The sequence below is a fragment of the Lepisosteus platostomus genome, chromosome 27 (genome assembly GCF_059453375.1).
Source record: "Lepisosteus platostomus isolate fLepPlt1 chromosome 27, fLepPlt1.hap1, whole genome shotgun sequence".
Taxonomy (NCBI): Eukaryota; Metazoa; Chordata; class Actinopteri; order Semionotiformes; family Lepisosteidae; genus Lepisosteus; species Lepisosteus platostomus.
This window is the reverse complement of record NC_142637.1, coordinates 7,004,012-7,023,623: the sequence shown is the minus strand read 5'-3', so window position 1 is coordinate 7,023,623 and position 19,612 is coordinate 7,004,012. Positions and strand designations below refer to the sequence as shown.

The following is a 19,612-nucleotide window of genomic DNA, read 5'->3' as shown; positions in this document are numbered from 1 at the left end:
TATGCCATCCTGAAGACCCCTCTCAGAGTTTTGCTGTGGGGGAGTCTCTAGCAGCAAATCGAAGCTTTATTCCCATCAACTCTCTTACAGAAAGAATCTGTTGCTTTTCGTAGTTTTCATTCAGCACTGCCAGCCTTTTTTTAGAAATACTGTACATTTCAGCCTGTTTTAGCCTAGAAATTAAGGATCCGAACTTAGTGAAATCTTGATCCCCTGTCCAAAAACAGTTGCTCCCTACTGAGTATATGTTCTGAGTTTTCAAGACCTCTTATGATCATTGAAACGGATGGACTACTGCTTTACTACTACTCTGTTACACGAACACGCATGGTGTTTGAGATCGGCAGATTGAGTTTTGGCTTAAAACTAAGTGCTCAGTAAACAGGCATCCAAGAATTTGAGATTCCTGGGGTGAGGAAAGAGGGAGCAGGATTGAAATATTTTGGATAGAAGTGCAGTACCTGCAGAAGGGATGGGCACTGACAGTTTGAAACGAGTACATGTTACTGCAATATTTCTACAATATTTAATGCTATTTCACGCCACTCCATCTTGCTTAATAGTTGGCAACAGCTGAGCAGACTTCACCATGTCCTTCTGGAAAGTGATGCATGTTGTTTCTTTGATGGCAGAGGAAGTGGATGTTTTTAAGCGGTCCCATGCCTTTTCCCTCACTTTTGTTCTTCCTTTTGTATACTCTTACTTTTTTATGGGTTTATTTTGGCAGTTTGTTTCAAACCCCCCCCCCCCCAGGAAAACAAATAAATCATTGAGCTTGTCATAGCAACAACAGGTAGAGGCTAGATCATCCTTTCCATGAAATCTGTAGCAGTATGTAAAGGACAAAAACCTTATCTCATCCTTGTGAAAGGTTTCATAAAACCAACACACAGCTCCACCAACAGTGCAGGGCAGTTTAATTGGATTTTAAAAGTCCTTTGTGTCGGTGCTGTTCATAATTATGAGATACTTGTCTGCAGAACACCATTTCAACAAACGCAAAAGAGCATAATCAAATGTAAACAATAAGGAATAATGATTATACCATCAAAAACTTAGTGTCCACAGACCGTTAACTCAGTTTAGGAAAGGAACGTTCAGCCACAGCTGGAAAAAGTAGAACAGCTAGCCCCCATGTATCTTCAATTTGAAGGAATAAAAATTCTAAATTAGGCAATTTAATGATATTCTTTATCGCACGCCGTAGCCGTGTGAATTATAGTTAATCTCTCAGTGTTGAGAAAAAGAGAATGCATGAGTCAAGTGAGAGGACCGAGGAAAAGCTTCCCCGCGTTTGCAAATTAATTGCGAGAGACGCGCAGGACGCCGGCTCCGGCACCTCCGCGGGGGACGTCTCGCCGCTGCTCCGTCGCATTACGGACGTATCGGCAGCACCAGGGAGCTGTGTGCGGCCGGCACCCCTGCCGGGGGAGGAAAATAATTGGCTGAAACGTGACAAATTCCTGGAAAAGAAAGGGGAAAAAAAAAAGGAACTTCTTCCTTTCCCGAGATCTCGTTAGTCAGTCACTCCATCCTGGCCACTCGCTGGCTGTGCCCCTGTGCCCGTAGCCCCTCACGCTGTGGGCTGCTGACCACTGATGGATCCCTGACAGGGGGCTCCAGCGGCAGATAAACAGAAACACACCTGCAGGAACCCCTAGGAGACACAGTGGTTGACCAGCCGCTGCTGCAGGTAGAGCATCCTCACCCTGACAGGCTCCGAGAACTGGATCTTTTTCAGTCTTCCGCAGGAGGGGCTACGAGGGGTCCGGGTGGAAATGATCCGAAAATCCCCAAAGGCCCCGAGGGGGTCAATCCGGCGGACCTCCCGCAGGACGAGCAGGGAAACGCCAACACCAGGAGACACAAGTGGGGGGAAGAAAAAAGCATGGAAGTGTGTTTAAAAAAAAAATGAGAACAGTGGTTCTTCTTTACAGGACAAAAAAAGAACAACCTGCAGGAGTCTGGAACAAACCACCCAACCATGCTGTCAAAAATGACAGCACAGCCACCTGGGCCAGATCCTCAGATCGCTCGACTGCTGGCAGCCAGACAAGCTATGTGGTTCGAAGGTCTCCTTTCGATTGCACCTCCATCTGCATTCTTCTATTTAGTCGCGATTTCTTTCTTTTTTTTTTTGCGAGCTGCCAAAGCATGCCTTGGCTTGAATCCCTTTAGGGTCATGGACCTCCTAAGCCCCCCTTGGGAACTCATTTTCATTCTGCAATTTGAAATCCAGGCTCAGGGAGTTATCTGCCCAGCGGACAATCAGGAACCCTCTGGGACGAGGGACCATTAAGCTTGGAGAAGCCCTGGTCCATTCCAAATCGTATCATGACATCTGACACATTGCCTCAGCTTGGCTGAGCTGGCGAGCATCAGTAGTGGGAGACTAAACGAGCTCCATCCTTGTGCTTAGTGCGGCACATTTTCCTGTATTGTCAAGTTCTTTTTTTTTTTAATGAAGGCAGTATGAATGATCTGCCTGTTTTCAGATCGTTTAAATCGTCCACTTTGCAGTTGCTTTTTGATTTATTACCATGACTACGCCAGAGTAAATTCAGCTCTCATCCTTTACTGCAGTGAAGGATGTAAGTACAGGTTGTGGATGAGCTTTTAAAGTTTGTTATTATTTGACTCTGCCTGTATGTAACACACATGCTCTGCAGTTCAAGATGGAGAATTACGGCTTCTTCCAGTTCATCCATAGAGCTCGACAGGAGGAGGAGCACGTACCTCACAGCCCAAACCCTATCCCAGGGGTCTCCAAATCCATGCTGGAGAGCCCCTGTCTAGTTCTTCTTACAGGTCACCCCTAGACCGCCTGTTAGGACTCTCGTTTCAGCAGTTTATTTCTCCATTCTTGCCGTCTTGTTTCGAAGGTGGTGAAGCTCTTAGACAGCCCAAGGGGAGAGAAAATCTAAATCAAAAATCGCCACGGAGCAACATAAGTAAAATTCAAGGGCAAGTACAGAAAAAAGGAAAGTCGGAGAGTTCTCTAGTATATCGTTATGTCGATTGCTCTCTAAACAAATTGCTTATGAGGCACCTTCTAGTAATTAAGTGAGTTTGTGTATGTTTGAGTACTTGAATTGAGCAAAGACGCAATATCGGGAATGCAAATGAAGCTTGGAATTCACATGACATGCTCCTAACGTTTCCGCCTAAATAATGGCAGAATTCCCGGCGATTTCTGACACTGCTGTAATGGTGCAGAATGCCCTGGCTCCAGCAGGTTCCCTGTGAGGTTTGTGTATCTTTGCAGGATTTCTCCTGCAGCTTTGGTGTCGAACTGCAGTAAACCCTTAATCCTCGCTGTCCGCCGCCAGCTTCGTCTCGGTGTGTTGGGGCTTGTCTCTGCAGTACATTTGGCAGTGCTTTGTGCTGTTGTGTTCATGCGGGTCTCCCGTGATAGGGGGTAATAGTTTATCTGGATGGAAGAGATGGAAACCTATTACAAGGCTCAGTAATTTCTGGGACGGGGGGAGGAATAGATCTTGGATGCTCGGCTGAGGGGGGCGGGATTTCGTGTAAACAGTTTTTCGGAACTGCCATCTCTCGAAACAAATTACTTATGAGGCACCTTGATATTTCTAGCAATTAGGTGAGTTTGTGTGCGTCTGAGTACTTCGAGCAAAGCTGTTTCCACACGCGGTTCCCGACTTTCCCCGGAGGCTCCGATCTGTACTCTTTTGTGAGATCTTAAGAAAAGGCAATAGTAACACACTCCGGGGAGTCCACATTCACTCTCTCCTGGTGTCGAAAAGCCTTGAGCGCGAACGGAGGGCTGTATTTGAAAACTGCCGGTGGCTCTTGAGTCCCTGCACTGGGTCAGCTGGCGTTTATGAGGCTCCGCCACACGTGTGAGCCGCTACGATTGCGTTGTCCTGCAGTGGCATTACAATTCACAAAAATGTCAGCACTGTGGCTGGATACATGACTCTCCCAGCAAGTGTCAGCGTTGAGAACATCCTATCCCCACCTGTCTGTTTTTTTTTTAATTTTAGCGTCGAAGTCTAGTCTAGTCCCACCCCATCACCTCGCTTCTTTATCTCCTCCAAGCAGGGCTTGTGCACTCGCACATGTGAGCTCTTGGCACCGGGAGACAGACACCCGGCCTCTGATCTTCGTCCTCTCAGATCACGGTTCAGTCTTCTGCCCTTCGGCGCCTCGGGCCATGAAGAGCGTCTCTGCAGTAGGATCTGACTTGTCCTGCAAGCATTAGAATGCGTCGCGGCCGTAGAGAGCTTCTTTTCTGGCTATTTTTTTCTAATACTTTTTTTTTTACGAGGTGCATCTTTCCGCACCAGAAAGGACAAAAGCGAAGGGGGTTCGAGCGGGGACGCTGCCTCTCCGCGTGTGCCCTCCCTCTCCTCACACCTCTCAGGCAGCCGCAGACGGAAGACTCAGAGCTCCGTGTGTCGGCTCTCGTTTCCGCTCCCCGCCACCGCGCCGGGCAGAGACAGGCTATTTCAAGAGCGGTCGTAATTAATTATAAAGACCTTGCGTACAGCAGAAGCCCTCCCCTGATGTGCCAGCACCTGGCTCTTCCCCACATTCCAGAAGCGCAGGCCTGCGACTCCGAGCGAGCTCACGGGGGCGAGATGAGGCTGCGGCGGGGGTGTCCAGTTAGGCTCCGGTTACGTTACCGCTGTAGGAGAAACCATGCATGCCGAGTCAGTATGCATTAATTATTATTGTTATTATTATTGCATATTTTCATTTTTTCCCCTTTGCTTTGCCGGCCGTTGCTCATGTTTACTGCCTTCTCGCAGATGGTGGGGAACAGAATCCCATTTGTGTGTAATAAGTCGTGACTAATTGTGTGAGAATTAAATAAAGTCCTTACCTCGAAGCAGGCAATGGCTGGAGAATTACCTTGGCTGCACTTGAATGGGAGCGTTAAAGATCTCTTCATGAATCATTAGAGTGAATTAAGGTGGAGAAGACATGCATGTAGGATATACTGTGTGAACTCTGTGGGACTTTTCCCAACGTTCTCAGCAGCCTTTAGTGTCCTTGTGTGCCTGCCGAGTTCGTTCAAATCACCCTGCTGTTCGATTCCAGTGCAGTGGGGCTATGAAGGGTCAGCCTGGGTTCCAGCGTTCTGGATGCTGTTACCATTACAGTAAAAGCAGAACTGCCCGAGTAACAAAAAATACTCTGATTTTGAACCCTCCCTCAGATGGCTTCCTTGTAAATGACACTTTATACACAAGTTATGTGCAGTCGGTTATACTTTTGCAAAGCTTTATAGGTGTAAGATTGAACTTTTGCTAATGAGATGTACGGTAATCAATCACCTGCTGTGGTCTTTTGCTGGTAGGGTAATGACACTCTATTAAAACTCTTGATATATTTCAGGTTATGAAGAGTTTCTGAAATGTCATTTGCAACCCCTAATCTTGGCTCATTTTTCTCCATCAGTAGACCAGCTTAATAAACCCATGGCTCTGTGGTTCTCCCCCACAGCGGAGCATATCTGCAGTTAACGGCCTCTGGTTTGTGTTATACTCTTCTTATCCAAGATTCTGCAGCACAAAATCTCCTCAGGGCCTCCTACAGCCAGACACATTCCAGTATTGAAAAATACGGCACCACAATGTTCAGGGTTTTAATGTGAGACCTTTCACTTGTTCAAAGGACTGTACTGTAAGTGTATTATTTAGTGGTCAATCTTCTTTCTCTAATGTTTTTTGGAGAGAGATGCAGATTTGAAATGTGTGTTATGGTGCCCTTTACAAGTGTTCCTGTAGACACATCACACAAAAGCTTGACAAATCAAAGATCCCCAGTGATGCACAAAATACACTAGTTTGTGTAAAACATCCACGCGTCAACTAAAATCTGAAAATTATGGTATTTCTTTCACACCTACATTAGGCTATACGCAGTCTTCATTAATACTGCATGCAACCATTGCAGAGCTATGATCCATATTCGCCAGCCTGACCTCACCATCCTTCCTTTTTATCGCACAAGTATCTTAAATGTCACCTTCTCTCACACTGAATGGCATTTATAACAAATTAGTGCCATATTGGAAAAACCCTGTAACATTTCAGTACAGTAACTCTTGACCATCGCACATAATAATATCTAGTTAAAGATAATTGCATGCTAATTACAACTAATAGTGGTAATATATTATAAATAGGAATTAATAATGTAATTATATGCTATGGCTTACTCGTGGAATTTGTAAATGCATGGCATAAATAAATGCCTGCCAGGGTTTTTTTGTCTGCACACATTACACAGACATGACCTCTACCCACACCATTATAGATCCAGACACTGTCTCTGAGGTCCAGAATGAAGAGTAATTTGTGCTGAAGGCCACCCAGATAAGCCACACCAAATGACCCTTTGTAGAAGGCGAAGGCATCTCTTGCTTAGTATGTCTTATAACCTGGCATGTTAATAAGTGATACTAGACTATGCAGCCCTCTGTGATGATCTTACAACACAAGGAAGCCACTTTGCCATGAGTCTCCTTATATCTTTAAAATTATTTAAACTCCTGACTTCATCATTACAATTTTTTTTAAAAAATGTTAAAAGCCACAAGTGAAGAACTTAATAGTCCAACTGAAAAATCAGAAGTTATTTCCTAATCAAAAGATGTAAAAATCAGTGTTGTGATCTGGGTTGTAGTTCTGGATTTCAGACCAAGACGTGTTCCGCCTACAGAGCATGGGTGTCGATAAACTGGGGCTCCGGTGCTGTGCCCCCCTGTCTCTGACTTTGTGAAAATGTGTTTCTCGGGGGGTCCTCTTTAATCTTCATTCTGGACAATTGTATTGGAGCAGCAGGGGCAAAGCTGTTGAATCTCTCACTTACTCTTGGGGCAGTGCGGTGGCCCTGTGGCTCAGGATCTGCGCCTGTGGGTGGAAGGTTGCCGGTTCAAATCCCGCGGCCGGCAGAGGAATCCTACTCCGTTGGGCCCCTGAGCAAGGCCCTTAACCCCAGCTGCTTCAGGCGCGCCTTATAAATGGCTGACCCTGTGCTCTGACCCCCTCTCCCTGTCTGTGTGTCTCATGGAGAGCAAGCTGGGGTATGCGAAAAGACCAATTCCTAATGCAAGAAATTGTATTTGGCAAATAAAATGTTCTTATCTCCCTAAACCCATTCTGTAACATCTGGTCTTAAGTGCTCTGAGCCCAAGTGGGTTTCTGTGTGACGGGGAGGGCAGCATCTAATTAGCATGTTTGTCGTGTCCCTCCTGCAGCTGAGAATGACCCCTGCCAGACCAACCCCTGTCTTCATGGAGGAACCTGCCTGTCCACTGGGGACCTGTACAGCTGCCAGTGTCAGCCCGGCTACTCTGGGGAGAACTGCGAGATCGGTGAGCTCCCGGCCGGGGTGGCTGCCGTTTTGCAAACAGGGGTTAAGGGGTCAAGGGTCGTAATACACTAAAAGGGTCGTGGGGGAAGGGTGGTTGAGCGTAGGACTTCCTGTCCAGCAGGAATGAGCAAGGCCAGTTTCTCCAGTCCATTGCGCCAAATGAAATCCTTGTTCATTCGGGGACTCATTATTACAAAGATGCAGAAAAATAAGAGAAACTTCTACTTTGCTCGTATTTACTTATACTGTAAATGCCACAACCCTTTTAGTATATTGCGTGTTCTGTCTACATCTGGTTTATAGAAGTGCGAGACGTGGAAGTGGAATGGGCAATTTATTTATTATTCACAACCGTGCAATAGTTGCAGTAGTTGCTTGGGAGTGTGCAATACACACAATACATAATACAGTGTGTATTACATCTTCCTTGTGTTCTGTACATTCATACTTTTTTTTGTGTGTGTGCTTTTTCCGTTTCGTTTGTAATTCTTTATTCCATTTTTTATGTATTGTATTACTACATGTGGATTGTGCCTGGCTGCTGTAGCATTTGAATTTCCTGCATGGGATTAATAAAGTACCTACCTACCTCCTGCTCTCCGGATGTGGGGAAGTCCTAGTCACGACTGTCTGCCACAGCGTTGCTCCCAGTGGGGCAGTGTCTCTGTGTCCATGTCCTGAAGATGGAGGCTCTGGTGACTGTTTGGAACTTTTGTTCACGGTATCTCTGCCAGCAGGCATCAGTGTTTTGCTGTGGGTCACTGTTACTAACACCTGGGGAGAACCGCGAGGTGGTCAGGTGGCTGCAGGCAGGCTGATTTGGAGAAGCACTGTGGAGCGGGCTCAGGGCCTTGTAGAGAGGGTGGGGATACAGTAGCTCTGCATTGCACCAGAGGGGTTCTGAGTGCCGAAAGGCAAGGAGAGAGGGAGAGGGACTGAAGCACCAGGCTGCAATAACCCGAAATGCAGACCACTTCACGTCTGTCTTAATACTGTTAGACCTCGTTTGTCCGGTCAGAGTTTGACTTGCTTTGTCCAGTCGGAGTTTGGCCCGGTTTATAGCAGGAAAGACCTAAACTATCATTCAGTGCAATCAGATGTTAACTTCTATGTTCGTAATGAACATAATGAATCATTTATAAATAATTGTTTCGTGAAAATGTGAAGATAACTGTAGTTGACTATATCCAGCCAAGATATTAAATGACAGTAATGTACAGTATATAGTCATAGTTGTATAGTTGAATAAGCTGTATTGTAGATGTGTTTTGGTATGAAATGAGTGGTTTCTTTTTGTTTTTGAGTGTGATGTGGTTGGACTGTGAAATCTATCCCAGTGATGTACACAGCACTAATTAAGGCTCGAGGCAGGCAGGTTAACGACATGCCTTTCCAGAACGCGGTTCAGGTCTGCGCGCACTGCACTGTGGCCTTTCGAGCCAGGGCAGAAAGACGAGCAGGGGCGGGGGTGGGAGGGGGGTATCATTCTTTCCTTTCCTCCTGCCCTCTCCCCCTTCGGCCCCTGTTTTTTTATGGCGCCTCTTTCCCTGGAAGCAGTGCGCAGCCACTGCAGCATCATTATCCTCAGAAACCATTTGGCAGATCAAATGTTGAAAAACAAACCCGCCTAAAATGATGATTTAAGCAGAATCAGTGCAGAAATTCAAAATTCCCCAAAGGCACCCCCCTGGGATGGATGTTGTATCTGCAATTATTTCGAGAGCATTTAAAACCCTTTGCATAATGTATGTAGTACTGTATGGGTAGCTGAGCCTACACGTACTGTATATAAAACATTTACGAAGTACAAAGCGCTGTTCTGGCGGAGGAGGTGGGTGGAGGGGGTCTGTTTGACAGGTGTGAGGGTGATCCCAGTTCCACAGGATAAGCTCCTGTCCTTTCACTCAAGCACCTCTCCTGTGCGGATGATCCTGTCTCCGATCCAGCAAGTTAGCCAGACTCACAAGAGCGTGAAAGGACGCGCATGGTGGCTGTGTTTCCAGCTGCTGTGAAGCCTGGCCTCCTGTCAGCCAGCTGTGCCGGGGAAGGAAAAAGAGCTCCATATGAGCTCGTTTGGTAGTTATCAGCTTATTGATCCCAGGATCTCGTCCAGCTGGGTTTTTTTTCTGAAGGAAGCCACAGTATGGGCTTCCATCTCAGGGCTGGGTGACCGCTGTTCTGCTCCGAGGCCCTGTATTCGCTTAGCGGGAGCTGTAGTTGAACTGTTAGGTTTGTTCTCATCGTTCCAAAACTGAATCAGATCAAAAGTTGCCGGAGCACCTTTTCTCCTGGGTCAGATCTCTTCATTTTGGCATTTCACGCGCAACTAGATGTGTCACTGTAGCCAACATTTAATGGTGCTTCTAACCCATGCTCTACACTGGCCTGAGATGTGCGACTTTCGCTGCGTTTTTCCGCTGGCTAAAAATGTGCTAAAGAAGACGCAGTTTGAAGACGATCGGTTTCTAAGAACTTTTTTCATCGGCTTTGATTGTCTTAGACTGATATATTTCGGTTTGAGGAACTTTTTCAACTCTGATGACTGGGGGGCTTCAGAGACAGATTGCAGGATTGCCCTGATGAAGCCCAAACCCGTACTTCAGAGAAATTTCGACTTTACTTATAGTTTACTTATACTGTTCTCCTGATATCGGGAAGTCCTAGTGACAATTGTCTTGTTCCAGGCTTTGGCAGCGTCTCTGTGTCCTGAAGACGGAGGCTCTGGTGGCTGGTTGGCTCTTTCGTTCAGGGTATCTCTCACAGCGGGCATCGGTGTTTTGCCGTGGCACAGTTACTCGCGCTTGGAGAGGAAGAGGTGGTGGTGAGGAAAATGAAGGGCTGTGGGAAGGTTAAAACAAAGCATTCAAGTTACGCTGTGTGTGCCAGTGCATACTACAGTGCGGGCCATAAAAAAAAGTCAAGCTGTTGATGTGTTCACCTCGAGATCTTGAGTTATCGTTGGAACAGGACAAGAGAGCGTTACGTGAACTTTTTTTTTCTTGGCGGCTGTGTGCAGCACTTTGGGGAAACCGTGGTCTTTGGGTTTCATTTTGCCCTGTCAGCCAGACTGTCAAGCGCTTTCAGCCCTTCCACTGGAGAGCTCTGAAGCCCCTCTTCAGGACAGGCTGCAGTTCTCCATAGGTAAGAGTGGAAGGAGTCCATCCGTGGTCTGGAATGAGCTGTGCCCGTGCAGGATGGTAATTCGGAGTGTCTCGGGGGGAAGGCATGGGATCTGGGAATGGGATAGGGGATCACTGTGAGGAAATACAATTCTCCACAAAAAATAATTTGTTACTCTGAACAACTCTCGGTTTTCTTTTGTCCTGCGGTACCAGAACAGAACCCGCTGTGCGCACAGACAGGCACGAAGTGGAAGACAGGGAGAACAGAAAGGCAACACATGAAAAGCAGAGAAAAGGGGGAGTCAATAGAAATGAATAGACATCTGTCAAGCCTTTTAGCACAGGGTTGTTGGAGAGGAAACCTTTTGTTCTGCTCTCAGCAATTACTTTTCTCCGGCAAAACAGAAAATGAAAAGACGACAGTTTTATAAAGCCCGTGAAGGCGGGGAAGTCGGAGAGGCGAATTGTCTCCGCTGCCTTGAGCTTTGTACACAGATAATGAAGAAATGATTCGGACTTGACTTCCAGGCTCCCTGCCAAGCGTGCCAATAACTCACCTGGCAAATTAAAAAGAATAACTCACCCCCCACTGACTGACACCACAATACACACTGACATCCTGATGCACGCTGAACCACTGGAAGCTATATTAGACCAAAGACAAGGCAGGCACAGGATCAGAGAGACCGCGAGGTAGATGGCAAAGAAATCCTTATTTATTATGAGAAAATGCAAATGAATTTGCTATGGCCATTTCGCAATGTACAAACCAAAAATCTCGTGTGGGGGAAAAAAAGCTATACCTAAACAGAAATGGAAGAACTATCAACAGATGCAAAGGTAAATGTGATCTCAGGTGTTAAACTAGATTGGCAGGATTTGCTGATAGGTAGGAGGAATGTGCATATGAAAATGTTTTTTTTTTTTTAACCGTGATGCTTCTGATTTTTTCTCTCTTCTTCCCTCGCACTCCCCCACGTCTTCTGTCACTTTGCCACTTCTCTCTCTTGCCCATCCTCCTAGCCCTGCTCATTGTTATTTGCTACAGAGGGTTTATGGAAATTGCTCTGCACTGCAGCGGACAAGCACAGGCGTCTATTCCCAACCCTTCCACCTGCAGTACATTTCCGACTGCACGCCGCTGTACAGCACCAACACACGCGCCACAGCACGCCTCCGTGAAGCCTCTGTTCCTTGACCTCTTTAAATGTTGTTCTGGCCTGAGCAGCAGGCAGACCGGTTAATGCAAAACCCGTGTTCCAAGCTAAAGCCCCGAACGTTGCGACTAGCTGCTGCTCTTAAAACGAGTGCTTCGACTTTTTGGAGTTGACATCAGATCGCATGACTGCAAATGTGAATGGAAAGTGAAAAGACAGTGAATGGAAGTCTGGTTCAAATTATAATTGGGGAAAAATAAAGTATCTCTTAAATCTCAGTAATGCTTATTTGTATGACAAAATGAAGAAATAAGTTCATATTTTTGCAGAAAGAGCCAATTTGATTGCGTATAACGTGTTTATTTGTTTGGGAGCACGTTGTAAAACGCTGCTTATTCTACGAGTAATTTCTTGACCAAACACACAGGTTTGGAGCTCCAGGAAGACATCTTGATATTTCCAAGACAATGCCTGGCCAGTGTGTGGTACAGGGCCTTCATGGCTCTTGGAGTTCCTGGTTTCCAGTCTTGACTTTGTGGGACTAACTCTTGTTTGTTGCTGTGGGCAACACAGGCTCAGACTTTGCAGCAGGACCCTCTGGAAAGATCCACACCTCCCCAGGCAGCGAGACTGATCACGTGGCTGGTGCAGACTGCCAGGGCTTCGGGATCATAGCACGGACGGCTCTCCCAAAGCATAGGCTTCGTTAACTCCTTCTGTCCCTCGTTAACACGTCCGGAAGTGGGTTCTGCAGGTGGCATCTATGACACCGCCACCAGTGGTGCACACTTTCACATCGGCTGGGGTGCTTTCCCAGTCTGACAGAGGCTGCACAGGCAGCAGTGATGAATGATGACAAATGGCATCACAGCTGTAAGGGTCTTGTTATTTCAATGAGGTTGGAGTTGGGGGAGCTGCGTCAGCGAGCGATCTGCCAATGCACGAGTAGAGGTTACTTCCATGCTGAAAGCTGCGTGCCCAGAATGTTGCACTTATTATTATTTCTTCCTACTTTTCAGCGTGGAATTAACCTCAGCTTCTTCCTGTTATATTAAACATCCATCATCCCTCTACTGCCAGCTCGTAATCAGCCAATAAGATCCTTCCCTTCCGGATTCTCCAATCCCAGCCGAAATGAAAAGAACAGCACGCCAGTGATGTTTCAGTGCAGTGCCCTTGGGCCCAGGCTGTGGGATGGACACGCTGCAAGATTTAGACAACCTAAGTCCCAGTTCGTGTCTCCTCAGGCCCTGGGGTACAATAGGAGCAGATGTTATAGATTTATCCTGCGTGACAGCTAGTATCTGAGTCGTGTATGCCTGCATTTTTTATATATGGTGCAAATGGATCATGCATTTTTAATGTGTGAATTTTCAATACTCCGAGTAGAGCACATGCTTAAAGACAAATAAACATTGCAGACATACAAAGAAATATGCATTATGCATCAGCAGAGCGTATAAATTATTAGAGCTGCTTTTTAATGAATGTGCAGCCCTTTTGGTAGTTACAGCTATGCAACATAATAATGTGCATCTATGATTCTCCTCTTAATTGGCTATAGTGTAATAAGTCACTGCTTTGATCACAGGAGTAGGCCGCTATCCATGATGCATGGCTTGTTCATTCAGAACCGGGCTGTGAGTAATGAAGGAGATACGCCTTTTCCAACCGGCCAGCATGTCATATTTCAGGATACACTGCGCTGTTTCATGACAACTGAGTGTGCAAGTGTGGTTTTCCCTCTGTGCCCATGCTATTAATCACACTTTTCCACCCTGAGACCGGAGGTGCAGGGAATGGTTTCTACTGGCAGTGAGGCAGGAAATACGCTGAACTTGCTCTTCCAAAAAATGAAGAAAAAAGAACCGCTTTGCTGTTATAGACATGCTTACAGTGAGGGCCAGTCCTGTTCCGTGCATTGTCTCATTGAGTGTCTGGATCACATTGTCTGTTTGGACTGCTTGTGCTTCTAAGCTTGCAGTCTTCTGGCACTCTCCAGTTTTTTTTATTTTTTATTCTGCCGTTGCAAGATTTGGGCTATAAGTTGTGCCCGAATAAAAATAACCCTCAGGCCAGCAGTTTCCATTTCATTGGGTTTTTTTCCATGACCATAATATCAGAAGAAGGTGAAAAGATGAAAGCTCAGAATCAAACTTGGCTGAAGAGAGCTCTTTAAGAATATTAAATATAAAGAATTATATAATTATGTAATAATAATAATAATAATAATAATAATAATAATAATAATGAATAATTGCTTACACTTATATAGCGCTTTTCTGAACACTCCACTCAAAGTGCTTTACAGGTAATGGGGATCCCCTCCACCACCACCAATGTGTATCCCCCACCTGGATGATGCGACGGCAGCCATAGTGCGCTAGAACGCTCCCCGCACACCAGCTCTCAGTGGAGAGGAGAGCAGAGTAATGAAGCCAATTCATAGATACAGTAGGGATTATTAGGAGGCCATGATTGGTAAGGACCAATGGGAAATTTATAGAATATATAGAAATTTATAGAATATTATCTATAGAATATTATCTATAAATGCAACCAAGTGAGATTGAAAGGGATCTCGGGCTCCACCCATGTCTGTATGATGCACTGACCATTACGAGACCCACAAGCAAGACGTATACAGTAGCTGGGTGGGGGCAGTCTGAGGCTCATTGGTATGGTCCCATCATGTAAATCCAGTGGAAGACCAGTTGCATGAAGCCATAAGATCTGAATTACAGGGCGTTTCAAAAACATATGTTAGTTGGTCTTAGTGACTTCCTCAGCACTCTCGGAAGTGGCTTGGTCTAGCATGGATTCTGTAGATATATTCTTAATCGTATTAACTGGAGGTGCTACAGTAGGTTTGTCCAAAGAAGAAAATTTCCCTGTCCTGAAGCCCACTCAGGACTACTTACCAGGCTGTCGAATTCCCTGACCTGTACAGTACATTCTGAAAGTGACTGAGAAAAGACTGATTTTCTGTTTAAGGGAACATTTATATTGGGATGAGACCAGAACATTTTGAAGAAGGTTTATACAGTTCTATCAGAGAAGACAGGACAGAATCCCACAGCCCTGTATGGCTGTGAAGGGCTATGCACAGCCCCAATGTAAAAATTGGGAAAGTGTGTAGAATATTTTTAGATCCCGAAATATGCACAGTCTATCATCATCAATGACATCCCCAAGTGTATGATCATTTGTGCTTAAAATATGGTGATAGACTGTGTTAAACGACAGGCTGAGAATCAGTAAGAAAACATTATTCTGTACTGATGACAGCTTGGGAAGTTTTGGTGTAGTGCCGAGAAAGTAGTTGACTTTTTTCCAAATGCCCAATGAGTTTGCTATAATAGATCTCATTCAAAGACAATGTACTTAATGACAGAATATAGAAATTGTTGAAGTCTTATTGATTTAATGTATCCTTCCTCGACTTGGTGCCAAGAGACTGATGTATCAGGATCCAACAGAATCCTTAAGACCTTGAGCTAAAAAGCGCAATAATAATTCAAATTAGGTAGATCAGGTAAGTGTGCCATTACATCAGCTGAACTCTAGGCTACTTGTCCGACCAAATAAGATGAGTTATAAAGCAGGAAATCGGCTCCAAATAATTTGGTGGGAGCGAAATAAAGAACATAGAAAATATAAAAAATGAATGCAAGAAATATTTATTCTTATAACGCAGGTCTTACCACCTGCGAAGAAGACCATCTAATCAAATCTGCATTGATTTTGTTCAGATCGTGAAGTGTGTCCTCTTTTCAAATCTGCTGATGATCAGCGTAATTTTTCCCCTGAAGAATGTAACTGAACAGAGAGAAACATTCGAGGGCAGAGAGGCGGTAATGGCTGCATACTTCAAAGGTATAAGAACTGATTTTAACCTGTTTCTTTTGTATCCTGAAAACCTTGGAAGATGTACCTAACAAATTTAGAATACAGGAAACAGTGCCAGAAATAGCCAAACTAATCAAAAGCATCAAATTAAAATAAATAAAAGTATAAAATAGCCTGACGAACATCTCTCCAAACGGCCCCAGCCAAGGCTAAACTGAGAGCATTGTAAAGCCCCTGTCTGAACTCATGCCAAGAGAGGTATTGTATTGAGTGAACCTTATTAATAAATGATTGACCGAAACCAATATGGTTATGGACAATCCATAGGTATTTATTTTCTATACAGTTCATCTCCTGTGCTCTACCCGATGACAGTTCCGCTCAAGAAACCGTGGAAAAAGCAGCACACATTGTCAGAAGCAAACAGGCCTCTCAGGATGCTTGTCTGTGGCGTGATCGTAATGTTGCCGGCACGTGTGTGTTTCTGTTTGGGTTAGAACCTTTGCAAAAAGTACATCAGAATTTAGCAAGAAAACGGTAATACGGTCGGAGCACACTGGGGAATCTTTCCCGTTTCCGTAAGAAGGAGAGAAATTAAAACATGTTGTTTTATATAATATTTTAAGATTTCCACCCTACCGCCAGCAGTAGCTCAAGTGGAATGTGAACCAGGCCTTGGTATTTTGGCATAGGTAAAGAGCTGCCTTCAGTCCAGCAGGATTCTGGCAGCTCCTGAAACCCCACCTGTTCAGCAGTCAGTGAGGATGCTTGCAGCAAGTGCAATAATTTTTTTTATCTATCTAATCCAGCTCATTTTTAAATTATACCTTGTGGCCTTTCAGCATGTGCTGTTATATGGACAGAATGTCCTCCACGTGATGGAGCACGTTGCTGGTGTAGTTCAGGACTTGCAAACATTAAAATTCACAGGAACTGGAGCAGTGCACCGTGGAACAGCAGTGGGTGGTGCCCACCGGTCTGTCCGCACAGCTGGCCATCAACCAGATCCCCCTCATCCTCTCTGGGCCTCCTTCCTCATGCCAGGCCTCTCTGACAGCTGAAGGAAACAGACTCAGACGCCCCCCTAGGGCTCCGCGGACTTGGACGTAGCTTTCTGAGAGGCGGAACAGAAAGCAACCTGCCAGACTGCTTTTCGCCAAGGCGACTGGAGGAGTGGGCAGAGTCTGACATGTTTTGACATCTTCCCTCGCCGGCTGTTCTGCGCCCAGTGCACTGCGGCCAGGACTGTCTGTTCTCTCCAGCAGCCGCAGTTCAAAATCTCAAAGTCGCTCCCCAGCCCTCTCTACCCTCGGCTGCCTGAGCAGGGTCCACTCTCCTCCGTCCCACAGTGCAGCGCTCTTAACCCCAGAGGCACTGCGTGAGCACCTGACAGCACAACACCTAATCCAGGCGGCCATCGTCTGTCAACATCCTCTACAGTGCATCTCCACTGGACAGGGCCCAGCTTCTCGGATAAGTACTCATCAGAAACAAGAAGGTCTCTGCAATCAGTTGTACCACCTTATGTCAGCCACTGAGTACAGACAGCTCCTTTCACCCCTCAAGTCCTCTCCTTTCCCACTCTGTGAGCAATTTCAACACCTGGCCTCCCTCCCAGCAGCCCACCTCTATAATCAAGTGTCCTACAGTCTTGCCTCACAGAAGAATGTGCAGAACTGAATTCACTTGTCCACCTGATTGTGGATATTTGTCACTTAATGGGGGTGCATTTATGTTCTCACGAGGGAGAACATAAATGCCTTTAGATCACAACTGCAATGACTAGCATAACCTCAGACCTCAAAGAGTAATCCAGACTCTGGTCCTGCTACTTTCTCTGGACACGCTCCAGGGCCCGGTATGCTGCTCTGAAGCAGAAAGAGTTCATTTTCTCCTCCTTTCATCTGCCTTGTTCATGCATTTCATCTTAAATGAATTTCCTCCTTGGCATTCTGAACTTCAGGGGCTCTATTTAATTGATCAAAACAGTGTTTGATCTAAAAACTGCTGGCATTTAGTTTGCTTTAATAGGCCCTTTGTGGTTAATGCTATGACAAGCAGAGCTTTTAGCAGTGGTTAGAAGCATCTCACAGACTCCGTAAGGCAAGGGGTCCTTCCTCTCAGTGCTCTATTTCTCCTCTAACCCCTTCATTGCTGTTCAAGATCAGACAGATTTTCTTAAATTAATATACAGTATTATTTGTTGTTGTTATTTATTGCTATTTTCGGCTTAGAATGTTTTTAGCAAGGGAAGGCACGGTGACGCAGTAATTAGCATTGCTGCCTCCCATTATGGGGCCGTGGGGTGCTGTCTATGTGGAGTCTGCATGTTCTCCCTGTTCTCCCACAGCTCCCACATGACCCTGAATTGGAAGAAGCGGTTAGAAAATGGGTGGATGTTTTTAGCAAGTATGTATTAAACATGATTAAATTGCGGGAAAAGATTCTCTTCTCCTTCCTTCTCTGTCTCTCGGTGTCCCTCTGCGTTGCATGTTTTCTCTCTCCGTCCCTGTCTGAGAGTCTCTCTCTTTCTCAGTTCAGTCCATAAAGCGCTTTTATGGAAAAGACAGGACTATTCACAGTTTGCCAAAGCAATTACAATAAAGACAATCAACAAGAACGTGACACGCATTACAGTGAAAGAGGGTAATTTATCCTTCAAACATTAATAGTAATACAGTATAGACAAAGACGGCACTGAATTTCAATAGACACTTTCAAACCATCATTAAGCTCCTGTGCATGTTTGCACGCCAGATGATGTTTTCTAAACAAGTTTGCTCTCTTCAAACTCAGACACTGGCCTTTTCTTGGAGTAAAGTAGTTCTTGCCCAGAACTGCACTGGACTACTTTGCTATTTTTATTCACGCTGATCTGGTAGACAAATGAGTGGAATTCATTACCGTTAACTAGCTGCTTCTGTTTGAGCGATTGTTTCCCCCCCTGTAGAAAAACATATTCAGTTGAGTTTTTTATCTCCATTTTTATTTGACTCAAGTTTACAAACAGCTCTGCGCCAGCCTCCAAGAGCTGTAATTGAAACAATAAATCAGACATTGTTTGGTAGAAGTAAAAAGCCTCGAATTGCCTGCTATTAAAAAGGCAGCGTTGCAAGCAGGCATTTATCCCGAGCAGCCGAGAGAGTGGTCCTCTGTGCCTGACCGATTCCAGCAGGCAAAAGCTGTACAGATAAGAGGTCGCTCCATGTTCTCCACGAGCATATGCACTGCGACAGGTTCTGCTCCTGCCTGTTCATACACTATATGCTCCAGCAGGCTCAGCCACTGCCCGTGCATACAGTATGTGCAGTTTCAGACTCTGCCACTGCCTGTGCATACAGTACGTGCAGTTTCAGGCCTCTCAGAACTTTGCTTTTCCCTCCGCTTCTGCGGTTTGGCCTGTGAACTGACAAATGAGCCCTTTCGTTTTCCTCATGGAAGCTGTCATTGAAGGAAGCCGTAGGACTTGCAGAGCAGCTGGCCCAGTGGACGGACTGGCATGTGCTCAGAGCTGCAGTGTGCAGGCCAGCAGCATCCTGGACCTCAGACCTGAGACCGAAGGTGTCAAAATGGCAAAATTAGGTGCTAAGCATTTGAAATAATAATGCATAATAATAATTTAATATTATTGTTGTAATAATGTATTTTATTTCATTCTTATTTACTACATTTTTTTTCCTTATTGCCACTCTTTGTACTAACCTGGGTTAAATGAAAAAGAAAAACCTGAGATGCTGCCACACACGACCTCCCCGCTCTCTGGATTTGTGTAACGAAGGGGCCGGGGCACCATCCCTCGCTTGCAGGAGGTTGGCTCTTCAGCCCCATTGCTTCCGCCACTCATCCAAGAGACCGAGCCCCTGTCAGCTCGGATCGCCACGAGGAGGCAGCAGTAATAATACAGTTTATGTCATATAGCTCCTTTTTGTTTTCGTCGAGACGTCTGGAAGCACCTCACAGTGGAGGTAATAAATCAGCCGTACGTGGATAGAAAGGACTTGTAGAGATGGAGAGCAGAATAAAACCGCATTCTGGTTTCAGACAGGATATGCTAACCTGGAAAAATTGGTCTCAAGGAGAGCATTCCACTGTCCGAACACGCAGTCTTGCAGACGCTGTCCATTCCCCTAGCCCGAT

The 19,612-nt window shown here is 45.6% G+C and overlaps 1 protein-coding gene across 1 annotated transcript in view; it reads left to right on the top strand.

The window, feature by feature from the left end:
- ncanb (neurocan b) overlaps positions 1-19,612 on the top strand; it is a 102,904-nt gene that overhangs the window by 54,070 nt on the left and 29,222 nt on the right. Inside the window, exon 9 of the mRNA XM_088622352.1 lies at positions 7,232-7,348. Within this exon, the coding sequence (XP_088478478.1) occupies positions 7,232-7,348 (117 nt within the window). The remainder of the gene's footprint in view (positions 1-7,231; positions 7,349-19,612) is intronic.